General features: G+C 44.8%; 4 protein-coding genes across 5 annotated transcripts in view; 2 read left to right on the top strand and 2 right to left on the bottom strand.

Annotated features, from left to right (window-relative positions):
- Nucleotides 1-245: 245 nt before the first annotated feature.
- tpgs2 (tubulin polyglutamylase complex subunit 2) lies at nt 246-3,740 on the top strand. Of its 2 annotated transcripts, none has more exons than XM_068593496.1 (7): nt 246-471; nt 582-661; nt 750-837; nt 1,352-1,492; nt 1,655-1,768; nt 1,872-2,035; nt 2,837-3,740. In XM_068593496.1, the coding sequence occupies exons 1-7, from the start codon at nt 396-398 to the stop codon at nt 3,050-3,052; spliced, it is 879 nt and encodes a 292-aa protein (XP_068449597.1). In that variant the 5' UTR covers nt 246-395; the 3' UTR covers nt 3,053-3,740. The 2 variants fall into 2 exon arrangements, with proteins under 2 accessions (XP_068449597.1, XP_068449596.1); XM_068593495.1 differs by having other exon boundaries at nt 2,834-3,740.
- aqp7 (aquaporin 7) lies at nt 2,217-6,835 on the bottom strand. Its single transcript, XM_068593494.1, has 6 exons — nt 6,567-6,835; nt 5,416-5,542; nt 5,198-5,335; nt 4,954-5,072; nt 4,639-4,856; nt 2,217-4,515 (listed from the first exon to the last, which is right to left on the bottom strand). Exons 1-6 carry the CDS (start codon nt 6,687-6,689, stop codon nt 4,320-4,322), a joined length of 921 nt encoding a protein of 306 aa, XP_068449595.1. The 5' UTR covers nt 6,690-6,835; the 3' UTR covers nt 2,217-4,319.
- Nucleotides 6,836-9,280: 2,445 nt separating this feature from the next.
- On the top strand, nt 9,281-16,497 carry zgc:64106 (uncharacterized protein LOC393348 homolog). Its single transcript, XM_068593493.1, has 6 exons — nt 9,281-9,578; nt 11,663-11,902; nt 12,685-12,774; nt 13,102-13,290; nt 14,374-14,483; nt 15,753-16,497. The coding sequence occupies exons 1-6, from the start codon at nt 9,422-9,424 to the stop codon at nt 15,930-15,932; spliced, it is 966 nt and encodes a 321-aa protein (XP_068449594.1). The 5' UTR covers nt 9,281-9,421; the 3' UTR covers nt 15,933-16,497.
- The window catches only part of mlnl (motilin-like), a 2,876-nt gene continuing 269 nt past the window's right edge, over nt 16,308-18,914 (bottom strand). Inside the window, exons 2-6 of the mRNA XM_068593497.1 lie at nt 18,537-18,703; nt 17,971-18,101; nt 16,846-16,938; nt 16,607-16,712; nt 16,308-16,418 (exon numbers count right to left, since the gene is read on the bottom strand). Of these exons, the coding sequence (XP_068449598.1) occupies nt 16,411-16,418; nt 16,607-16,712; nt 16,846-16,938; nt 17,971-18,090 (327 nt within the window). The 5' untranslated portion in view covers nt 18,091-18,101; nt 18,537-18,703 and the 3' untranslated portion in view covers nt 16,308-16,410. The remainder of the gene's footprint in view (nt 16,419-16,606; nt 16,713-16,845; nt 16,939-17,970; nt 18,102-18,536; nt 18,704-18,914) is intronic.

The raw sequence follows: 18,914 nt of genomic DNA, 5'->3' as shown, positions 1-18,914 counted from the left end.
AAGTGTAAAAATGCAAAGTATTAATAGTAGTAATAGTATTCATGAAGTGAAGTGTCTGTCCATAGTTTCAAATGAATTTCACTTCAAATATCATTCTTAAAAATACAGTTTCCACGTGTTATATAGTTTGTTGTTATTATAATTTCACTACAAAACAATAAAGGATATGTATTAACAAGACGTATTGACTGACTGTCACATTCACCGGAACCTTGCTCTTATTTTGAAGTCAGCTCTTACCGTAAAGCCTCGAATACACACGGACCGGGAAAAAAACAACCGTGCGGCTGGCTCGACTGTCTGTTTCCAAGTGGAGACAGCACTGACCGCAGAGGAGTCGGTACAGGGCAGACAGCGACAAGGCTTTGCGCACATTTGTGAGCGCAATTGTCCAAATGGAAGAGACAAAAGAAAGCTTCACGTTCAAAGGTGTTGCCGAGAGACTGACGCTCGGCGTCACTCGCATCCTCGGTGTGTATCACGTTTCTTTGCTAACACCGTGAACGTGTGGGGGTTGACCGAGGTGTAGCTGGGCTATGAGCTTAACACACGCTATGATTGTGTGTCTGTTGTGTTGCTAGAGAACATGCCCGGTGTGGTGGACGTGCGGCTCGTGGAGAGGGAGCCTGCAGAGAAGAGGAGCCTGCTGTCCTGGGAGCAGGTGACGTATGGAGACACCTGGCGGTTTGGTCAGCTTTATATATATATGCATTGTCATCAAGTGATGATGCTTCATTTCTTCCTTTTAGAAAAACACCTGTATTTTGCCAGAGGACCTACGAGATTTCTATCTGACAACTGATGGATTAGCACTCACCTGGAGCGTGAAACTAGACAGTAGGTGGCCTGATTGGTTGTTTGTTCTGTCTGGAGTAACATCACTAATTCATTTAATTATATTATATTACGATGACATGATACAGGAACATTCAAATAGCTTATGCAATTCTAAAAACATGTCAGATCTGAGATATGTGATAACTGTGTCTGTGTGGAGATAGATAGAAAACTTTATTAATAACTCATTTGTCACCAAATACAACAACAGACTCATACGGACAACAACGGACTAGGTTCACAGTGCACAACTGACAAAAAAACACACATTACAAGAACAAACAGCAGAAAATGTCTTATGAAACAAGACAACAAGACACATAACCGACGTAGAAAGATGCTAAATTTAAATCTAAAAACCACAACTAAAGCTGTACAATAAAAAAATCAAACTGCTGCCGAGACAAAAGAGCTTCTCAGACGTTCGGTCGAACACTTTGGCATCCTGACTCTCACTGAATGAACTTCTGAGTCCTTATGTGTGTGTGTGTGTGTGTGTGTGTGTGTGTTTTAGATGAGTGTGTTCCCCTCGGCAGCATGATGATCCACAGCGTGGCTCGGCTGTGCCCGCTCCTCCAACCGGTGTCGTTATTCTCTCTCCCCAACGCTCCCTCGCTGGCCGACCTGGACTGGGAGGAGGACGACACACAGAGCGGTAAAACCTCGCCGGGTGCTTCTTCACTCTCAACCATCACTGCACATCAAGTGTGATTACGTCTATCCGCCTGCTCAGATGTGCAGAAAAGCAGGCTGATGATTGAAACGTTGATTTGGAAAAGTCAATATTTATTCAAGGCTCATCAATGCTATCCGTCAGGGACCAGGAACGCCGCTGCCCCGCCCCATTTTGACTCCCGGAGCCGCATCTTCGAGATGGATTCCTGTGGTGGGAACGGCAAAGTGTGTCTCGTCTACAAAAACTGCGCGCCAGGTGTTCCAGTTGTATTCACAAAATTGCATCAACAAATACATTCATGTCGTCGTTGTTAAAATGAGTGTTGCGCCATTAAGTTGTCGGTCTTTGTGTCTCGCAGGTGTGGTCGCCCAGCGGAGTGACATTTGGTTCCTGGACCGCTCACTGTGTTGGCACCTACTGACCGCCACCTTCACCTCCTACTACCGCCTGATGATCACGCACCTGGGCCTGCCCGAGTGGCAGTATGCCTTCACGCCCTACGGCCTGAGCCCCCAGGCCAAGGTGTGCTGGATGGCTTTTTACACGACCGCGTGTTGAGCTTCAGATGATATCTGCTGAACTTTCAGTTCCCGCAGAACGTTGTCGCCATTGTCTTGTCATGTGCGGCTGAAACGTATGGCTTTGTACTAATATTAACAAGTTGCAGATGTATAAAATATACTTTATTCATTCTGTTACCTTCACAAACAATGTTGGCTGATTGAACAAAATGACACAACACTCAGTTAGAGACACTTACACAAACACATCAAAGTGTTTGGACACAACATTCGAAACACAAGGTTTTGTTGCCTAAACCTAAGTTTAATTTTGACGTGCAATCAATAGATTTTATTACCCATACCAGACTTTTTTTATATTCTAGACCAGGGGTGTCAAACTCATTTGAGTGAAGCGGCCACATGCCGCCCATTTTGATCTCAAGTGGAATTATAGCGTAATAACGCATACATAACAACAATATTTCTCTATGTTTAATCATTGGTGAAGGTTTTTGGATGAACCTTATGTTAAAGGTCTTCCAACAATAAACTAGAAAACATAAAGACCAAACATTCAGACATCGGCACCCTGTTTATCTGCCTGGGGGCTCTCTTGCGCCGGATCCGGCCCGCGGGCCGTATGTTTGACACCCTTGTTCTAGACGGTGTATGCCAAATGTCACTGGGAATGCAGATTACAGTGGTGGAACATGTAGCAGCTTCTTTGTAGTGACCCTTCTGTAACACACACTTCCTCAAAGCCATGGTTGGGGTCATTTTGCATTGGAAATGATCCCTCCTCCTGTTCCCTCTGCAGCAGTGGGCGTCGTTGTACCAGCCTCTGACTTTCAGCAGTGAGCCCAACTTCGCCGATCCAGCCGGAGATTCCCATCTCAACAAGCTGGACCCCACGAAGGCCTTCAAAGGCAAAGCCAAGACGCCCGTCCTCAAGAAGAAGCAGTCGCCGCAGTGCAGCTTGGGGAGCGCTGCCAAGAGCCAAGGCGGCGCAGGAAGACACGGCGGGGGAAGACGCTGAGAACGAGTCCATCTGATCAGCTTTTGCAGCCGACGTTGCGCCAAGGAGCCGCGGATCCTTCAGAGCGCGTTGTTCAGGAACTAAGTTTGGGAATGCTGCATGTTTAAATGGATAAAACAGCCAGCGCTTTTCCTACACACGGCTTTATGTTGCACTGCTCAGTGTTGGTGATGGAGGAAAGAGGCTTTTCCAGCCGGTTGCCTCGGTCCACACAGTGCTCACTAGTGACACCTTGTGGTAAAGATACGTAAAGGCATTCATGAAATATGATCACGTGCTGCTGACATGTCAAATAATCCTCATATGTACTAACAGAGTTCAGTTACTGCTCTTCCTCTGCTGTAACCAATGAGGTCTGTAGTTATTAACACTAGGCTTAGTTTTATCATACAACAATAATCTACATATATTATATACAATCTTTAAAGATATTTGTAAATAAACTAACCCTGAAGGAAACCGAAAGAATAAAAGTAATACTGTGGCAGTAAAAGTGCTTGTGTTGAGGGTTGAGCTTGAACCTTTGCACTATTGTTTTGTTCATTCATTTAATTGTATCCTATTTTTTTTTGTATATTGTGCATTTTTTAATATTTAATATTGCTTCAATATGTATAAATGCTGCTGTAGCAAACAGATCTCCCCTTTCAGGATTAATAAAGGACCTATCAAACGCTACATGGCTGTAGAGTTCATGCTAATCTCAACCAGGAAGTGTTACATTATGATCCTGATAGAAATTATACTATTAAACTATTTTAAAAAAGGTTCCTAACTGGCTGAAGCATCACTGATGCCGAGTCCCTCTGTTAGCGCTACACATACAACATCGTGCTGGAGTTTAGACTTATTGATTTTGTTTGTATAATCACGTCTGCTCTGATGTCAATGTTCCAGCATTTCAACATGTGCCGACTCCTACTGGCCTTATGTTCTTTCTTTTTTTTAAAGCTACATGCTTATGTAAGTCTAACGTATGGGAGCGCTTCACTTTTCATCTCCTGTTGATTGTTATTCACAATGTCTCCCGAGGTCATATCAGCTGCTGTGACCTCACTAATGTAAACGAGATTTAAGATACGAAGTGGGTTTTTTCATCTTGAATGTATAGAAATGCTCTTCATTTTCAAGCGTTTGATCTTAATGTAGTTACTATAACTGGAGCAATACGCTCTTTGTTTGTTTGTTTTGGGGCCATTGTCTTTTTTTATTGTCTTCACCCTCGTATCCGGCTGCATACAGATGTGCACATAGCCGTGTGTGGGCTTCAGACACACACATTAGTGCAGATGTTTTCTCGTTTCTCCAGAGGGAAACTCTCCTCAAACCTCTCCACCAGCCGCTCATCCTGCTCAGAGAGGGAGGGGTGGTGCATTTCTATCAACACCCTGTAGAGCCCTGCACCCAGTACTCCACCGATGGGCGGGGCAACCAGAGGCACCCACCACCACCCATGTCCAGACCTGCACAGATACAAACAAATACACGGGTTGGATTAATAATTAACATGTTTTCCCCCCCGCTTATCTCACCCCCAAGTCATTGTGACATAACACAAAAGCCTGCCTCTAAAAGCCAGCGTGTACCTGAACACATCACCCCCCCAGCCCGCGATGGCGGTGAAGACCCTGGGTGCGATGTCCCTGGTGGGGTTGATGGCGTAGCCGCTGTTGCTGCCCAGAGAAATGCCAATGAGCAGCACCAGGAGGCCCACGGCGACCGGCTCGCAGCCCGCCGCCGCCGGTTTGTTCTTCTGATCCGACAGAGCCATCAGGGACAGCAGCAGCATGGCTGTGCCGAACACCTGGCACACACACAGACACACACGTCACACAGGTAGCTGTGCGTAAACAGCAAGAATGTGTTGGACAGAATGTGTCAGGTGATGCGGATTGATCTACCTGATCAATGAATCCAGCCAGCAAGGAGAGGTACGGCGCAGGATAGGTGGCAAAGATACCGGCTGTGGCCTTTACGCCGGTGACAGTCAGGTTTCCTCCACAATAGTCATGGATGGCTTCTGCATTCAGGAACAATTTAGGCAGATAAGGAGTAGAAGTAGAACAGAAGTCACATAAGGAAGGAGAAGCTTACATATGTATGAGAATGCAGGTGTTCAGTGCCAAACATGCAGCGTGCCCTCACCATAATAGACACCATAGATTGTCGCTGCAGCCAGGAATGAGCCCAACAGTTGTGCAAAAACATACAGAGGCAGCATCTTCCACCCGAGGCGGCCGAACGTGCACATGGTGAACGACACGGCCGCGTTCATGTGAGCCCCTGATGGAGCACGACAAACGTGTGTCAGGTCAAAGTGATTCCACAGTCTCTTGATGGTTCAGGTGGGTCCGCTCTCGTACCTGAGACCTTCCCTCCGACGTGAGCCCCCATAGCGACGCCCAGGCCGAAGCCCACATTGATGCTGAGGTACTGTCCGAACGCCCCCCGTCCCGTCACGACCTGGGCCACGGAGCCCAGGCCGAACACCTGGATGCAGAGACACGTCAGTGTGCACAGGCGGAAAGCTTCTTAACCCTCCTGTGGTGTTTTCATTTTTCATCAAAACAAAAATAATATGAATCATTATTTTTTTCTAATTCAGACTTATTGGCCTTTGCCTATTTTCTGTGAAGAACATAAACAAAATGTTCAGCGACCGCACACCGTAACCCCCCCTACACATTTACTACACACAGGGTGTTCGGCTAATAAAAGTGTGGAAGTTGTGTAACTGAATTAAATTATTAACCATATTTGCTGTTTACATTGCTTTTAATTTGGGATAAAGAAAACATCTGTTGAGTATTTTAACATACAATTGTTTTGATTGTGTTGAATGTAAAACCCCGAAATACGGCGGGTCCGACAGACCCGCAACACCTGATGAGTAACAAAAAAGTGAACACCATCCGAGGGTTATGGGAAAGCAGCAAACAAGAAGGATGAACAGCGGAGTCGTGCCAGTGAAGCCGGCGTGCCGAGGTGGAAATGAAAGGAAACTTTTGTTTAGAAATGTTGGAAGAACTGAGAGTGTGAAACAAGCTGAACTGAGCGCTTCCACGTTGCTTGTAAAAAGAAGCTGACACAGGAAACAGGAAACATGTGCTCCTTCAACCGAAAGTTAAGTGCATTTAGGTTGAGCGTGAGTTTGGTTTTCCATGTAAAGCCTGCAGGGTTCTAAGTATAGGTTTTTTGTGTGTGTGTGTAACAGCTGCCACACAACATGTGACTTCTGCACCCCGCCTCACCATTACTCTGGTAACACTAGACTTCCTGGTTCACCCACCGGAGCCCACCAATCCCCGTCCACAACCCCCCCCCTCCCCATCATGTGACTTCAGCGTGCATGTTATCAGGGTCAAGAGCGTCGGCATTAATAATTAATGGCGGTTGTTAGACATGAGCCTCAACGTTCGCTACAGAGAGACAGAGACAGGATGATGGACGTGAGGGGCTTTTATACAGCGGTTTATTTATGGAATCACACATCATTAGAGCAAGTGTTTCTTACCATCATGACGTATGTGCTGAAGGTTTCAGCCAGTCCCACTCGAACTGCTTTGTTCTGGAGACAGACTCTGGCTCGGCTGCGCCGAGAAACCCCGAGTTCCACCGACTGCATTAAGTCCTTCATGTTCTCTTCTCTTGAATCCCTAATTTAGCAAAAGCAAAAGATCAAGTTCAGACCCCCTTCTGGAGATGTGGCGCCTCCTCCCATGTCACAGTGTCGTCCACATCGAGCTTCTTTCTGGCGCTTCGCCCCTTGTTTCCTCCTCCCCTCCAGCGTCTCTTCTGGTCTCCTCTGCTCTGGTTGTGTGTCTCCCTCTCGCTGTCACACACATCCATAAAGCTTTTGTCCGCTCTTTAAACCCGGGCCCCTCCTCTGGGATACTTCCCACAGTCTGACCCATCCCCCGATGGCTTTACATGAAGACCAATATGGGAAGAGAGTTAAAGATTTCCTCAAGTGTTAGCTGTCGCCTTTATTTGACTAAATAAATTGGTACGATACAACTGACACCTGCACTATCTGCACTATCTTTTTACTTCAATGTCATTTTCTTTAATGTATTTATTGTCTTTTTTATATCCATCTTGCTTATTGTATGTATATAAGTACGGAGTCAAATTCCATGTTTGTGCAAATTGACATGGCCATTAAAGCTGATTCTGATTATTATAATAGGAACTTGCTCACATTGAATGTAGTTCTGGGAAATATATTGTATATTATACTGTGTCTAACTCATCTAAAACATTCCATTCTTGTCCATAGTATTTCATATATGTTATTTTATTGTGGTATACTGGGCTAAACATGTCCCTCTTTAAAGAACAAGAGCCCACGTGGCAACCGTCAAAACAAGAGTATTGATTAAATGTACAGCTTCATTGATAACAGTCTCACTTATCTGGACTGCACAGTGGAAACAAGCAGGTCCACATATGCGCCTCCCATTGTTCTTTTGCTAATTGGCTAAAAGGGAAAATGGGAGTCCGGACTAGCTAGCTGCGCAGCGGGAGTGGCCCATGACAAATAGATGCACAACTTGTCAGCGGTTCAGTGACATGTCGTCCTCTGTGGTAAGAGGCAGAGTTCCTCTTTCATGACTCATGAACTGTGCACTCGTACTATAGGGAAGGTCGTGTTCAGTGCAACCTGTAGCCGTTCTGCACGCCCCATACTGTGTGAGAGTGTGTGTCTTCATTAGCAATATTGTCATTGACGTTTGTGTTTTATGAGTTGCAGTGTGTAGAGATTATTGGTCGCTGTACAACACAAATGAATCAATGAAACGAGAGGGACAGTTTCCAGTAAGCCAGAGAGAGAAAGGGCTTTTTCTGACCGAGAGGTTGTTGTAGTTTTTTTGCATGACACCTGTTGACCTTTGACCTTTGAGACTCACCAACCTCCTTCCTCGTAGCACAACGATCTGTCTTTCACTTCAAACTACAAATGACTGTGATCCTTTCAGTCTGTGCAGCCGTCATGTAACTAAACACACACACACACACACACACACACACACACACACACACATATATATATATATAAAAAGGTAATAATTAATAAGCATAACTTCCACTCATCACCAGTTCAACGTGTTGGTCTGTGTCGCCCCCTAGAGGCCATTAGGGTGCACTGACATTATTTATGAATATTATATTCAGGTTATATTCAACATTCAGATTCAATATTCGTTTTGTGCTGAATTGGCAAAAGATGAATCAACTTCTTTCTGGCGCTCCAGAAGATGAAATACTGGTCCTGTCCCGCTGCGGGGGAACATGGAAGATGTTAAAAAAATAATAATAAAAACTCCTGCATTTAAATGCACCGAGGACTGAAACGTTGTGTGTCTGTTGTACAGCCACACAGGACCTCAAGGATGTGTGTCTACATTCATCTTGACAATTTCACAGATCAAAAAAGACCTTTAATAAGCATGAAGTGGAACAATATTGATGCCACAGCGTGAACATGCTCCACATCAAGTACAGTTTGTTGTCAGGTTTATGTGTTTGATTTCAAGTGTTTGTAGAGCAAATACTGGAATTAAAAAGTGTTTTACGGCCATTTGCATCAGCAGAGACAGTGAAAGGGCTCGTAATGCTTCCATGGAGGATGAAACAGAGACGTTATTCAATGTTTAAAAAGCTCTTGAAGAGCAAAACCATAAAAAACAATCTGCGTTGTTGCCAGATTATGCGGTTTTCTTTTCAGTTTGGGGTACTTTGTATTTAATTCCAAGTATATCTGTATGTAAGTGTGATCTACTTAACGTATCGAGAGTAAAAGTAGATGCTCCCGTTCAGTGTTTTTTTTTTATTTTTATTTTTTTTTTTTACCTTTAATAATGTTTTTTTAATGAATTATCTACTGCTGGGGATATAAAGAGCTAGTTGCTAAATGCTAAAACAGCTGCGTTTCCCTTTCACTTTAAGAAAATGTCTTATAGCAACATTTATCGATTTAAATACCTCCAGATCACACACGTGGGTCTTTTCTCCCATGTCTTGTTTAAATATATGATAAAATCTGGGATAACCAGTCCAGTGTGAGTGTGTGTGCGTGTGTGTGTGTGTGTGTGTGTTGCCTTCAGTGTCGTCACACTTCATGGATCTGTGCAGAACATTGAAAGCAGATGTCTCGTTGGAGTTTTGCTTCCACTTTACGCGCAGCTCCTCTGCCCACGTGGGATCGCTCCTGCGTCCAGAAGTCTCCCCCCGCCTTTACTGCCGTTTCCATTAGAGGAATTGGGCACACCTCCTTCCCTTCTGGTGGAAGCAGCAGCAGGGTGAGAGCTGCCCCGCTGTTTAGTCGGATCCTTCTCCCGTCGCGCGGTTCCACTGGCTGCATGTGCAATGGTTTGGTGGGCTCTCCTGTGCCACCCGGCGTGGGCGCTGTGCACGGCGCTGCTGGCCTTCGTGGTGCGCGTGCAGCGCAGAGGACCCTGGGACCCGCGCGCCTGCTCCGTGCACCTGAGGGGGAAGACCGCTATAGTGACAGGGGCCAATACAGGTGAGTGCAGCCAGCCTCCTCTCGGGGTACCTGCAGGAGAAACACGCGCTGTCTGGAGGGCTTTGCGTGGAGGATAGCCTCACGGTGGTATTGTGGGAACACTAAGGATGGCTTCTTGAGTTAAATACTGTTTCTCCCACCTCTAAAGTAGTTTTCCGTCATCAAGATCATCCTCTCTGGCTTCCTAGTTCGTTGTCAGGTTTCACAGTGTTTATTTTCAAGTGTTTGCATAGCAAATATTGTTATTTAAAGTACTTTACGGCCATTTGCATCAGCAGTCAGTGACAAAGGGCTGGTAATGCTTACATGAAGGATGAAACAGAGACGTGATTTAATGTTTTAAAAGCTCTTAAAGAGCCACGCCATGTTGCCAGATTGTGTGGGTTTTTTTCTTTTAGTTTGAGGTACTTTGTATTTAATTACAAGAAGTTAATAGGTTCTGGAAATGGAGGACATGGGGACATGTATTTATCTCATCAGAGCACATTCAGGTTGTTGTGACACAACATTCTGTGTTTCCTTATCAGCCACATCTCCCTGTTGGGCAACCACGCTGGATGGCATGAGGGCAGAAAGCTCAACCACAGAATCAGCATAAAAAATTCCCACTTGCCTATCGGCAGACAAAAATTAACATTTTGTTGATCAGATTTAGAGGTAGAGGCGGTCAACAGCTTCTAACCCTTCTGCTCTTCTTCCTCTTCATCTCTGCTGCTTCAGTAAACCTCCGCATTCATCCAGAAAAAACCTACAAATGGGTCAAGGCTCTTTTATTCCTCTTTCCGCTCCCACGGCACCGACATCACCTCGTCTTCCTCGTTCAAGAACTCAAAACTCGAGCACGCTTTGTACTTATCGCTCAGGCCGTCTTCACAGAGCGAACCCAGCACTTTGAGTTAATCTTTGCACTTGCACGTCGGGTTCAGCGGGTCATTCGCTGATAAGACGGTTGATATGAGGCCCAGAAAGCAACAGGGACCATTAGGAACACCTTTACACTCTTCATTGAACCTTAAACTCTGAAACAAAGCGGTAAGATTCCTTCGTTTAATGCTCACGATTATAATCGACTCCCCACATTCACACACAAGTCCATCCTTCCTCCTGCAGCAGGTGATCTCACCTCAGATCACCGGCAGAGAAACCAGAAAAACCATTCAGGCTCCACCAGGCCGCTGACCCTCATGGACACGTCACGACCTTTGTGGAACGTAAACAACCTGCAACCTTGATTCACTTACAGATTAACTAACTGACCTGAAATCAGTGTTTTTAAAGCGAGCATGCGTTACATGCACAAGGAGGAAACCCCACCCTCGCTGGTACGAGCATTGAGACAGATAGCGGAGAATGTGCTCTTTGGATCATTAAAGCAGGGAGATAAAGGATCTTAACCGGACATGTTCTGGTATCTGGTCCTGTGTTTAAACCCTCGCTGTTCGCTGGTGACCCAGTTTAGACGCCAGCGTATTCATTACACCTTAAAGGATGAGGTTAACACTCTTTTTTTAGTTCCAGCAACAGAAATATACTTTTATTTTTGCATATGGACACACTGAAGACTCAAACCTGTTAAGAGATAAGATAATCCTTTATTTGTCCCTCAGTGGGGAAATTACAGGATTACAGCAGCACTGCTCACAAGTAAATACAGATGAAAAACAGGTAATATAAATACAACAATTAAGAAGAAAATTAAATATACAGATGGAATGAAAAATACAAGGACAAAATCTTGGTGTTCAGCAGTGAGAGATGGTCCTGTATTTATTTTATATGTTTTTGCCTTATTATGTTACTTTTTTGTGTGCAGCTAGATTATAAATACAAAGTAGTTCAATAGGTCATAACATTGAAATCACTTTTCCAGAGGATCTGACTGAAAGACATCTCTTCATCATGAGCATGTGACATGTCTCACCACTCAGAGATGTGACTAAAACATGTTCAAGAGCTGAAACTAATGCTTTTTAAACGTCTCGTCAAGTGACTGTTTTCCAAGAACCGCGGACTTTGGTACCACAAAACCGTTCTGTTGTCAAAGTGTCGCGACTACATCGTGTTCTCTCTCTCTCTCTGCCAAGGGATTGGGAAGTTCATCGCCTTGGACTTGGCGCGTCGGGGCGCTCGCGTCCTCCTGGCTTGTCGAAGCGAAGCCCGCGGGACGGCGGCGCTGAACGAGATCCGGGAGAAGAGCGGAAACGCTGACGTGCACCTGCGCCTGGTGGACCTGTCGTCTCTGGACTCGGTCAGGGCGTTTGCTGAGGGGATCCTGGCAGAGGAGAAAGCTCTGCACATCCTGGTCAACAACGCGGGAGTTTCAGGTATTGTGGGGATCGTAAATAAACAAACAGAATATTGGAACAACACAAACACTCTGCTGATGCTTCACTTTGGACATGTCAGTTGTATGTGAAATCAGTGGATGGTATGGAAAGATGTGTCATACATCTGGACTCTCTCCACGGACTTTCCTGTTAACCTTTTGGAAACCGTCCGCTCCCATTTTAAGTCCCAGCATGCCCCATTCAGACAATCTTTTGGCTTAAAATACGTCAATCTTTCCATTTTTGAACCGATCGACACAGTTTTTTGACTGAAACTCCTTCCTAACAGGACAAGACTTTGTTTTATTGTGATTTTTGTTGCAGATTCTGATTCTTTAGGTCCTAATCTTTCCAAAAAGGTGTCTTATTGACGCTCCAGGAGGCTTTTATAGGGAATCTGGTTCATATCATGCTGGATGTTCATAGTTACGATTTAAAATATTTTTTAAAAGTGATTTCTTTTTTTACAGATATACATTTTTTTCCCAAGACTTTGCTGAACAAATACATACAATAAACACAATTATTGGAATTAATTTGGGGTTCCTACGACGACACAAACACAGGGAAAAGGAGGTCTGGAGACAACATTGGTTCTGCAGTTTTAACAGATTAAAGGAAGCAACACATGTATGTGTCCAGAGAGTTAAGTCTCTCAGCTGTTTAACATAGAGGTTCATGTAATATTCACATCCGCATTATGCCAAGGTGAGGTTCTTCTAATAATTATAGAAGTATAAATGTGTTTGTATATCTAATGTGTTAAATGCATGTGCCAGGTTTACCCAGGCAGATCACTAAAGACGGGTTCGAGACTTCTTTTGCCACCAACCACCTCGGCCCGTTCCTGCTCACCAACCTGCTGCTGGGTGAGTCTCTCTGACACAGCAGGTGTGTTGTGGGTAATAAAATGATGATACCCGTGCTTGTTATGACGCATTGTAATGAAAACAATACTCTCTCTCTCTTTAATTGTCATAACACAATGAAGTCCCCGCTCCCTCCGGCCTTACACGCTCTCTATCTGTGCTACGAGATGCTAATGCTAACTGAGCCTGAATGTACTTCTCTGCAGACTTGTCCCTTCTTGCAAGACATAAACGGACAAAGACAACTTTGATTCAGAGACTTTATTCCTCCGCAGTCCTTCACTCGTTGTCTTCTCTTCCTCGTCTCTTGCGCGCCTCTCGCTGCAGACCTGATGAAGCGCTCGGCTCCGGCGCGCATCGTCACGCTCTCCTCCGTCAACCACAAGAAGGGTCGAGTGGACTTCTCTCACTTCCACGGCGAGAACCTCACCTATCACATGGACACGGTCTACAACCACACAAAGCTGCACAACGTCATCTGCACGAAGGAGCTGGCGCGCAGGCTGGAAGGGACAGGTGGGCTGTGAATATAGATTATGAATATTATCATTATGATCCTCCAGCAGTGGAGCGGATGCACGGTCTCTTCCAGTGAATATGTGCTGCAGAAAGTCAATTTTATTTATTTATCAACATCACAAATCTGCCTCAAGGGGCTTTACAGTGTGTACAACCTCCATCTTTGAGCTCTTGCTTAACATAATAATAGTATTAATATGTTAATATATCAACACTTCATTTGGATAGTCGTGAAAATGAGTATTCGTGACATTTCAACAGCGTATTCGTCGTTTTGAACCCTCCCGGGTTCATGATTCAACATAAATTCACTTCCAAAACTACAGGTCACTTCACAGCTCGAACTTGAACTAAATGTTCTGCCGGCAAATACGATCCACTCCAAAAAAAAAAGACTCACTGAACGTTTAACGGTCTGCAGACAAACAGAAATGTAAATCATTAATGAGACAAACCTGGAAAGACAAAATCCCCGTGTGTTTAACTTGAATAATGTGTCTTCGCTTGTCTTTGGTCATTATTTATGCTGAGTGCTGTAACACTGTGCTCATGGTTGTGTACGTTTAGCATTATATTTACTGCTGCTCTGAGACACACACACACACAGCGACATGCACACAAAAGAAAAGGGGTAACACAGAAACACACTAGGAATGACAGAGGCCTGACCATGATAGCGTTAGCATTAGCGTTAGCCAAAATGCCATTTCTACCTGTTGATACTTTTAATATTATTCTCATCCACTTCTCACATTCCTACTTGCAGAACCAGGCGCACAAGTGTATTAACTTTTAATTAAAACACACAAACAACTTCTCTAAGCCCAGGACTGAAAAGTACATGTGACACAGTATATATTCCCGAGAAATGAAAAGAGAAATGATTTTTTTGTCTTATCCTTTGAGCTCAAAGTCTCAATGAAGGAAGCAAACGTTTCAGCTAATTTCCCCTTTTTTAATCTTTTGAAAAGATTTAAAACACAATCAACAAACGCCAAAGACTCACACGTTCCTCTCTGTGGATGTGTGTGTCTGTCTGTGTGTGTCTGTCTGTGTGTGTCTCTCCATGTGTGTGTGCAGGTGTCACGGCTAACTCCGTCCACCCGGGCATCGTGATGACAGAAGTGTTGAGACACTATCCGCTCATAGTTCGCTTCATTTTCAACCTGGTGGGATTTTTCTTTTTCAAGGTGAGTGCTGCGTTTATTTTGAGCTTAATCCCGTCCACGTCATTTCTCCGCTGTCGTGTCGTGTCGTGTCGTGTCGTGTTGTGTCTTGCCGCTGAATGGGACTGTTGTTGATCAGTAACCTTCTATCACTTTAACGCACTCTCACCCAGTGTGCTGGTTTGGCTGGAGCGAGCTCAGAGACTCCATGAGGAACAAATACTAATTCTATAAATACACTTTATTAAAAGCAAGTGGCCCATTGTGAGAGTTAACCCTCCTGTTGTGTTCCAGTTAAACTGAACAACTTACAGTTTTAATGCCTGAGCTTGAAATAATAAACAGCCGCCGCTGTAGGGTTCATGGAAATAAGAACTATATCTATAAATATGCCAAACTTTGAAGGCAAGTCAGGATGCTTGAGTGTTTGCATGTGTCCATGTTGCAACAGCTGGATGAAATTGATTCATGGGCTTGTTTCTTTTTCCCAGAAAGCACGTTTGGCACATCGTACTCGGGGTAAAAAGCAGCGTCGTAAACGCTGTACCGAAGGACGGCTGATTTCCATTTCGCTGCCTTTGATTTATTGAGGACGCCGCTGTTGTTCGTTCTGGCTAACAGACGCTCAAGTAGAGCAGAGATCAGTGTTAAAGTCAGGAGGAACACGTGCTCTACTGATTATACTGTGAGAAAGGCCAATTGTTTCCTGTAAAGATATGTTGTTTTAAAGATTAGCCAGAACAAACCAGCAGGAACCTACTCGAAAAAACCAAGACAGAGAAGTTAAAGTTCTCCCATGTGCTTCATCAGCGCTGGAAATCTGGTCATGTGGACTAAATGTACCATTTCCAAGCACATCCTGTTCTAAGGAATTTATTCTTCAGCTTTGACGCAGACTTCCAGTGAGGAAAAGACAGATTTCAGATGTAAACTGTAAGCGGAACCAGCAGGAAAACTTGTCTCCTCAGCATCAAAGTGTGTCACTAATGTAACCATGGGTGCAAACAAACACACAGCACTTTTACATCTGGGATCCATCACCAGTGTTCCTGTCAGGTCTGTTTTCACGGCCGGTCTTCTTCCCGACCCTCTGACCTCCATCGTCCTTCTGCTGATCGTCTGCTCCGTGTGTCTTCTAACAAGTTTATGAACATCTGGTTGTGCTCAACGCGTCGAGACAGACGTTGGGCAACTTTCCCATTCCCAACTTTCACATTTGCACCTCCGGAGATATCTGTAACGTGTTGCTTCTGCTCCCACCTTTCCTTCTCGTCCTTCTATCCTTCCTCTCAGTCTTCGGAGGAGGGCGCAGCCAGCTCCATCTACTGTGCCGTGGCGGAGGAAATGGAGGGGATAACGGGGAAGTATTGCGACAGCGACTGCAGCCTGGTGCTCCCCGCTCCTTTGGCGCGAGACCCCGCCCTCGCGGTCAAGGACTTTGAGATCAGCGAGAGGCTGACGTCCAAGCTCTGAAACATCCGTCAGGATAACGGAGGCTTGACAACAGATAAAAGGGGTCAAATTCCCTTTCGATTGCACTTTTGGAGCCAACGGCTCCGACACGGCGTGTCCTTTCTAAAATTATCAGATGTTTCTGAACGCACCAATGAAAAAAAATGTCTCGGATATTTGCTTCTCGTGTCGCCGAGCAAAATGCTGAATGTTTTCTCCTTTTGCAGAATGAAATGTGTTTTTTTTTTTAATTCTGGTGTGTGAACGAGTGAGACATGCTGACACCATGTGGCCAACTCCTGCTTCTTCTTCTTCTTCTTCTTCTTCTTCTTCTTCTTCTTCTTCTTCTTCTTCTTTAGAAATGACAACACACACAAGCACAATCACTTCCCTTTATTGACTGATTCTTTTAACACACGATAAAACATTTGAGCATTCAGTGCTTTTTTGAAGAATTTGTACAGCGCTGGTTCATCTCCCCTCGGTGTCTTCAACCTCGCTATTTGGCTGCGGAGACATTTTGAGAACAGTTTGGTCATCAAGGAGCTTTTGAGTCATCACAATATCACTTGTAAGTCTGCCTCGACTCGTCATCTTTGGATAATTAAAGAAGAAACAAAGTTGTGGGTCTCTTTTTATATATATATATATATAAATGTGTCCCACTATGTCTTCCACCACTGAAATGTTGGTACCTTTCTGGAGTTCCTGCTCTATCTCATGGATGATCTCCTCCAGCACCGGAGTCACGTGATCCAGCTGTTTGGGTGAAAGACGGACGGCGATCTCCACGGTTTTCTCCTGGAGGACAAAAGAAGTGTCAATGAGTCTTTGTTGGAAACAGCAGCGGCATCGGGTGTGTGTGTGTGTGTGTGTGGGTGTGTGTGGGTGTGTGTGTGTGTGTGTGTGTGTGTGTGTGTGTGTGTGTGCTCACAGGATTCCCACCGCGCTCCACCTGAGGGAGCTGTTGAACTGTGACCTCTTCAAACTGACCGTCCTCCGATCGAGGCTCCATGTCCTTTCTCTCCTGCGGCACACACACACACACACACACACACGTTTAACACAAACATGGACAACCATCCCACAACCTTAAATCATTCCATCATTGTACAAAATAATAACTTTATTTACACAGCACTTTTAAAAACAGGCTTTACAAATTGCTTCCACTGATAAGCGAACCATACACACGACCTTAAGGGTGACCATACCATGAAAGCATTGAACACAACTAAACCCAACAGATAGCCAAAAAGCGCAGAACAAACCAATATATAAAATAAATATACAAACAAAACCATTAAAACAAAAGAACTGCATAATAGATCATAAAAGGACGACGTCACTTTAAAGCAATTTGATAAAAATGTTTTTTAAGAAGTGATTTAAAAGTATGAGTAGCCACAGTATTGACATGAATCCCTTATCAATATATTAATGTTTCCTGAGCCGTGGACGGTTCATCAGTGTCTTTCACTGAGCTCTGGAGCAACCACTTGACCTTTTCTTGTAATTTATCATTCAAACTAAAACACCAGACTAAAAAACTCACCAGATGTGTGAGTCTGAATTTGTCGTTACCTCTTTCCTGTTGGATGAAACGCTGACATTACTACTGACATTTAAGGAATGACTCAATTTGTATGTCTTTAGTGTAACTTGGGCTGCAACTAATCATGAAAAATATGCTTATTTGCAGCCCTTAAGAATCTGCAAGTTATTCTCTCATGAAATGATGAAGTGTTTATTGTAAAATGTCAATAAAAAAAAGAAGAAAAGTAGCAAAACGTCATAACTAAAAAGCTGGAAACAAGGACAGTTTGTCTTTTTTTTTTTGCTTGAATTGTTTTATCTTCTGGAAATATTCGTCAAACTGTTTCAGATCTAAAAACTGTGTGAGTGCAAATTCACGTCACACCGTCAACATGACGCACGTCCGGTGAAGCTCGAGAGCGTTCAGTGAACGTGAGCATCATAAAGACATCAGACATCACTCGTGGAGTGTTGCTCATCTCTCTCTGCTCGCCCCCCCCCCCCCCTCTCCCACGCCGCTCACCTTCATCAGCATCATCTCCTTCGGACTGAAGAAGGTGATGTGACCCTCTGTCCTCTCGGCCAGCAGCGCCACCATGCACGCCAACACCAAGCAACCGGTCACCGCTCTGCACATGCTCATTCTGCTCTGTCCTGGACACACACACACACACACAGACACACACACACATAATGTAAGTGTACATTCAGAACAGTACAGTCAGTAAGGGGGGAGTGACACTCGGGCCACTTGCAGAAATTAGGGAAGGTTGTTTTTTTTAGCAGTGGGAAAGAGAGAAGACAGTCAAATAGGTTGTGTGTGTCGTGTGTATTGTGTGTGTGTGTGTGTGTGTTTAGAGTCGAGCGAGAAGGACACAGGAGATCCACATGTCATTATGCAATAGAGACTTTGGCAACAACAAACGTCTCCACTGACAAACGAGATAAGAGGCCGGAGTGGACCATACTCACAGCAGCAAGACGACTCCGAGCACAAGAGAGTGAAGACGGGAGTGTTAGAGCGTGTGTGTGTGTGTGTGTGTGTGTCTGGGTGTGTGTGAGAGGCAGAAGCAGCCGTAAGTAACTCACGTGTTGTGTCAGCGTTGGTCAGTAGTTTCAGGGCGTGTGCGTCGAGATGAGCTTCGGCTCGTCCCCGTCCTCCTTTATATCTCGAGCCCTCCGTGGATCCCTCGGCTCGTTGCCGTCCTCCCTCACATCCGCTCCTCCACAGGCTCCTTCAACTCCCCGCCATACTCCTGGAAACACGCGTATTACTCAGGAATCCGGCTTATTTTTATTAGGGCGGTGAGCTCACGTTGATGAGCGGAACCGCAGCAGCGGAGGAAGAACTTCAGACTGTGAAGTTTAGTGAAAGAAACAATAGCGCGGTGTGGAAATACTCCATCAGGTGTTGTTTTTACTCAAGCAGTCAAGTTCATCACTGTGATGAAGAAGCTGGTAAAGACG

Source organism: Clinocottus analis, unplaced genomic scaffold (assembly GCF_023055335.1).
Source record: "Clinocottus analis isolate CAN_PGR_092001 unplaced genomic scaffold, fCliAna1.0.p SCAF_3, whole genome shotgun sequence".
NCBI classification, from domain to species: Eukaryota; Metazoa; Chordata; class Actinopteri; order Perciformes; family Cottidae; genus Clinocottus; species Clinocottus analis.
Note: the sequence above shows the minus strand (reverse complement) of the source record. Positions and strands in the feature narration are given on the sequence as shown.